Genomic DNA, 5,686 nt, shown 5'->3' with positions numbered 1-5,686 from the left:
CTTTTGTTTCTGCGTTATGAAAATAAAAACAAGACAATTTTGATTGGCATTGAAATTGTCAAGACAATTTTGATTAAAGATTAGGAATTAAATTAATAAATTCTAGCTACTAACACATCAATTGATCATACCTAATGAATTGTGAAATTAAAGATGTCAATTCAAGATTGATTTTCTGTATTGCCACTAATTTACTTAGACAAATGCATAATCCAAAATATAAACACTACTTCTTCTGGAAATTGCTCTGTTTGGATTGGTGATTTTTTGAAAAATAAAATTTTCAACTACAATGTTACAATAATACCCAAACAAAAATAACCTCAAAAATACCAAAAACACAAAAAAAAAAAAAGCAACCTAAAAAACATAAAAGACAATTTCAAAAACACCAAAAGCATAAAAAACAACCTTAAAAAATACCAAAAATACAAAAATAACCTAAAAAATAACCTCATCTAAAGTAAAATTTTTTAACTACATTGTTACAGTAAAATATTTCAAAAGCACCCTCAAAAACAGTTAACCCAAACGGAGTTATTAACTCAACACCTCTAAGCAAACCAAACCAACAACGACTGAACACCTCTAAGCAATTTACTCACTGAACTTAATCGCAAAGCCAACAACTAAATCATAACAAGTACCTTATTATCATTACATGAAGCCAAGTATATATAGTTTAACTATTCTTCATAACTTTTTTAGGCAGACTATTATACTTACATTTTATTTGCATATAATTAATAGCATATAAAAGGAGGTCTAATCCTCAGCTTACATCAGGAGATGGCAAGGAAAACTGAAAAAAATATAGAGTACTCAAAAATTAATCATACAACAATAAAGTAAATTAAACTACTACTGCTTCTAAAATCACCTGGAAGAAATCGCTCATTCTGACTGACTCAACAACCGCAACAAGCACTTTCATAGGTGTAGACCTGGCAGATTGAAAGGCGACAAAGCACCAATACTGGTAAGTTTTCCCTAGCTAACTGCCAATTCAAAAAAAAAATAATTAAAGTTGAAATTTTACGAAAAGACAAGATATATGAAAAGTCAAGATTGGCTGGTCTAAAATATACAAATTGTCAAATCTTTACTCCTTGACAGTGGTGGAGGAGGTAGAAAACTAATCAAGGAAGGGCAACTTATCAACTTTATATGTTTATACTATAAACAACGGTTCAATAATACATAATAAATCATTAAGTGCTTAATTCTCTACAGTCAAATTTGTAATCGGTAAAGAAAAAACAATTACGATAATAAATGTTATATGCTCAATGAGTAAGGATAGTAAGCTACGTGAGTTGTAGTGCCTTAGTGCATGATAAGGAAAACTAGAACAAAACGCGCTTTTGTGTGTACTTACTCAATGGAAGTTCCTCGCGCACCGAGTAGTCTTCAATGCTATCATTGCGGCAATTCTGTCACTTGCACTTTCCAGAAACTCGAAGTATGCATAGCGCCAAGACCTCTTGAAGAGAAGGATTGCCAAGAATCCCACGATGCCGAGAGCAAAACCAGGTCCTATACCTGCATAAAACCATGACCAATCAAACTCACCATGATCTTTGTCATCAAGGATAGGATCATTTTCAGCTGGCGACTTGTTCTCGGGGCAGTTCTTTGGGAGTGGCTTGCCACAAAGTCCACTATTTCCTTCATAGATGGATGGATCGGTTAAGGTCTGAAGTTGATTTCCTGATGGTATTTCCCCTGAAAGGCTATTGTGTGACAAATTTAGGAAGCTCAATGAGTTTATTGTTGCTAAGTTGTCAGGTATTGCACCGAAGAATTCATTCATTGATAGATCAAGCGTTTCAAGTCGCTTCAAGTTGCCAATCTTCTCAGAGATCCTTCCAGTCAAATGGTTGTGAGAAAGGTTCAAAGTTTGTAAAGCAGCCAGATCCATTATCCCATCTGGGATCTCACCCACCAAATTATTTGTTGAGAGGCTTATGGATTTAATGAGCACAAGGTTCCCAAAGGAGTACTCAAGTTCATTTCCTCCCTTATAGTTTTGAAGGTTGGTGGTATCGTAGGTTATCGTGAGAATGCTTCCATGTTCACTTGATACCATCATTGAGAAGTTGTTAAAACAATGAGGAATATATCCTGTTAAGTTATTATGTGCCAGGTTCAGCACTTGAAGATTTGAGAGTAGGCAGAGCTTGTCAGAAATACCTCCATAGAAGTTATTTGACTGAAATCTTAGAAACATTAAATTTGATGACATTTCCCCAATCCAAGCTGGTATGGTATCCCTTACTCCATTGTCACCAAGATCGAAAATTACCAAATTGCTCAGATGCTGCATTGATGACGGGAGCCTTCCAATGAATTTATTTCCATTCAAATGCAGAAGTGCCCCCAAGTTACCCAGTGAACTTGGAATTTGACCGCACAGATTGTTATTTGCCAAGTTTAGGACCCACAAGAATCGCAAGCCGCCGAAGCAGAGAGGAACTTTTCCGGAGAGAAGATTGTTGGATAGATCCAATTCTGATAAACTTTTCAACTTGCACAGGTCTTCTGGGATACTTCCTGTGAAACGATTACCACTGAGTTTGAGGAAATAAGTAGATGCATCCATTTGACCGACATAAGGCGGTGGAATCTCTCCAGTAAGAAAATTTTGTGAGAGATCTAAACTTGAAATATCCGATGGAAATGATTTGACAGATCCCTCCAATTTGTTGGAGCTTAGAGATACAAATCGATAATTATTATTCTTCAGTTCTTTGAACTCCAACGGATTGCCAGTTAGGTTGTTGTTGGAGAGATCTAATGAGCTAATATCATAACAAAGCACTCGAAACCAACTGGGTATGGCATCTGAAATACCCGCATTGCTCATGTCTAACTCTTCAAACTTCTGCGTCCAAAGCCAACCTGGAAACTGGGGGCCTACTTTGATGGATGCCATTTCAAGTTGTTGGAGTTGAAAAGGAGGCACCCATGTGGAGCTCAAATTCAGAGTGAGGAAGCTATGAGATAGGAACAATGACTTTAGCTCTCCAAGTTTCCCAAGATGGTCTTCAGATAATACACCAGTTAATGAAGTGTAACTAATGTCCAATACTTGTAGCTTTGTTAGCTGCCCAAGACTGACAGGTATGAAACCATATAAGTTAAATCCGAACAAAGATAGTGCAGCTAGTCTTGAAAGCTGGCCTATTTCACTTGGTATTGACAATTGCAAGTCATTACTACTCAGATCCAAATAAGTAAGATTGCTCAAGTTGCAAAGTGATTTGAAGAATGAAACATCAAAGCGGTTTCCCCATAGATCGAGGCGCAGTAGAGAGGTCATTTGCTCAAATAAGCCATGAATTGGATTAGAAAAATTATTATCACCAAGACGAAGATCAAGGAGGCCTGTGAGATTACCAAGCCAAGGAGGGATCATGTGGTTGCTGAAATTATTTTCACCAAGGTCAAGGGAAGAAAGAGATGTGAAATTGGCTGGTGAAAGATGAGGATGGATAACAAGATGACAACCAAACAAGTCTAGTGTTGTTAGTGAAGGAAGCATGCTAATTGCCCGTAATCCATCTTGAGCAGCACTAAGATTCACCAAGGATAGGACTAGGACTTCTAGAGAAGAGAGCCTAACAACCCACTCGAGATCCTTAATCGTTGATCCACTTGATGATAATCCAATATCTAAATACCGTAAATGCGAGAGATTTCCCAAATGGTGAGGAATTTCACCATCAAATTTTGCATTGGAGAGATTGAGGTATCTCAAGTTTTCCAACAATCCAAGGAATGTGGGAACTTGGAATGTTGAAAAATTATTCACACTCAAATCCAAGTATCTCAAATTGGTCAAATTGACCAAAAATGGACTTAATTGGCCTCCCAAGCAATTTGTGCAGTGAGAATTCTCATCAGAATAGAGTGGCACCGTATTGCGCAGATCAAGTTTCAAAACACTACCAGTGGTTTTGTGACAACCAACTCCTTCCCATGAACAACAACCTTCTCCAATCCAAGATGACAGACGATTTGATTCATCTTTCAATCCATGTTTGAGTTGAAGAAGGGCACGCCGTTCACTTTCAATACAAGTGGCATTTGAATGATGATAAGCTTGTTTGCTGCTACCAAATGTGAATTGGCTGGTGATAGGGATAGAACTGAATAAGAAGAGTAGTAGTAAAGATGAAGGAGTACAAAGAAGATGATGCTCCATTGGATTTCTTTGGTATCATTTGTTTATTTGATATGGGAAGCCCAGATGGCCGGGTGGCCTTATTTATACACTTACAATAAGCATCACTTCAATGTTCTGTGTTTGTAGGAAGTAGGATGGAACTATACAAAGGTGATAAAATGACGACGACTTCAAGTCTTCGTGGGAAAAGAAAAAATTTGCGGACGCGGGCGAGGGGAAAGACAGCGTTGAAAATCTTGCGTGATTGTGGGAAAAATCATTGGTGACGTACGAATGGAAATATTGATTGACTTTTATTTGGGTTGTAATTTGATTTGGATACATACGTTACCATAATATCATCAAATAATATCATCTAATAAACAAAAAACATTTAGTGTTCGACTTTCTTCCTTTTTTTTTTTTGCTAAGCAATATCCAAATCTTGATGGTTTGTGATGTATAAGACAAGGAACTGAACCATTTTCTTTTATGACAATTACAACCATCCAGACATGAGGGACAGAATTAGTCTTTTGGGAAGAATTGATAGTCATATTATTCACAGCTGTATGCATGACTGAATGGCAATTATCCCTTAAATAAATAAAGTCCATAACTTCGCTTATATGTTATATGGTTTAGTTTCTAAATTATTTTCACACCTCCCTGAGTTTTTGTCCATTTGAATTAGATGATTGGGAAATATCTACCAATGGAGAAAGAGAAAATACAGCATTTGGTAGTATCTGAATTACGACATCTACAACATGTATAACCATGTCCCCCCCCCCCCCCCCCCCCAAAAAAAACCATGTATAACCATCACCAGTGGAGTTGCACTATTTATTCTGTTGTAATATTCCCATTGGTGGCTTAACACTAGAGACATTAGTGGAGTAATACTAAAAAAAAAATGTCCCAAAACAAAAGTCCCATTGGGTTTTTTTCTTGGTGCATATATGGCTTTGTCTGCTCACATTGGAAGTAATCTTCTTAAACTAACTTTTCGTAACTTAAAATTAATTAAAGGACAATCTATTAGAAAATAAAAAAATTTAAAATTTTCCTATGCATACTCTTATGATTATTTATACAACAATATAATATGGATGTTCATTAATTATTATGACAAATAAGACAATCAGATAGAACTAGAAAAAAAAAAATCAAATCCAACGCTGCTTGTCCCACTCCAGCATATGCATATTAAACAATGACAAAAAAGATGAAACCAGGTCTCAGTAACTTATATTACCAACAAACTTGCAGATCGGTAGCCCGTCACCTATCTCCAAAATATTGGATGGATAAAACCAACTCCTTTAAGGAGATAATATTGAATATTACTGGAATTGTTTATACCTTACTGTAAGTCATATAAGGTGCAGTATTGGAGAAGGATTAGATTGGGTAGTAAACTCAAAAAGATTGTAAATAGATTTTGAATTTAAAACTTCTCATTTATAAAAAAAAAATTTAAAAAGCAATATATATATATATATATATATATATAGA

General features: G+C 35.9%; 2 protein-coding genes across 2 annotated transcripts; both read right to left on the bottom strand.

The window, feature by feature from the left end:
- Positions 1–870: 870 nt before the first annotated feature.
- LOC113754413 (receptor-like protein EIX2) lies at positions 871–2,297 on the bottom strand. Its single transcript, XM_027298818.1, has 2 exons — positions 1,379–2,297; positions 871–944 (listed from the first exon to the last, which is right to left on the bottom strand). The coding sequence occupies exon 1, from the start codon at positions 2,243–2,245 to the stop codon at positions 1,379–1,381; it is 867 nt and encodes a 288-aa protein (XP_027154619.1). The 5' UTR covers positions 2,246–2,297; the 3' UTR covers positions 871–944.
- On the bottom strand, positions 2,286–4,207 carry LOC113751945 (receptor-like protein EIX2). The gene is made up of 2 exons (XM_027296090.1): positions 2,389–4,207; positions 2,286–2,320 (listed from the first exon to the last, which is right to left on the bottom strand). Exons 1-2 carry the CDS (start codon positions 4,205–4,207, stop codon positions 2,286–2,288), a joined length of 1,854 nt encoding a protein of 617 aa, XP_027151891.1.
- Between the last annotated feature and the right edge of the window lie 1,479 nt (positions 4,208–5,686).

The sequence above is a fragment of the Coffea eugenioides genome, chromosome 11, assembly GCF_003713205.1.
Source record: "Coffea eugenioides isolate CCC68of chromosome 11, Ceug_1.0, whole genome shotgun sequence".
Lineage (NCBI taxonomy): Eukaryota > Viridiplantae > Streptophyta > Magnoliopsida > Gentianales > Rubiaceae > Coffea > Coffea eugenioides.
Note: the sequence above shows the minus strand (reverse complement) of the source record. Positions and strands in the feature narration are given on the sequence as shown.

Coding starts and splice junctions, on each gene's coding strand:
- LOC113751945 (XM_027296090.1), bottom strand. CDS start 4,207: ATGGAGCATCATCTTCTTTGTACTCCTTCATCTTTACTACTACTCTTC. Junction 2,321..2,388: donor TCAAATTCCAAGTTCACTGG/GTAACTTGGGGG, acceptor TCATCAATGCAG/CATCTGAGCAATTTGGTAAT.
- LOC113754413 (XM_027298818.1), bottom strand. CDS start 2,245: ATGTCATCAAATTTAATGTTTCTAAGATTTCAGTCAAATAACTTCTAT.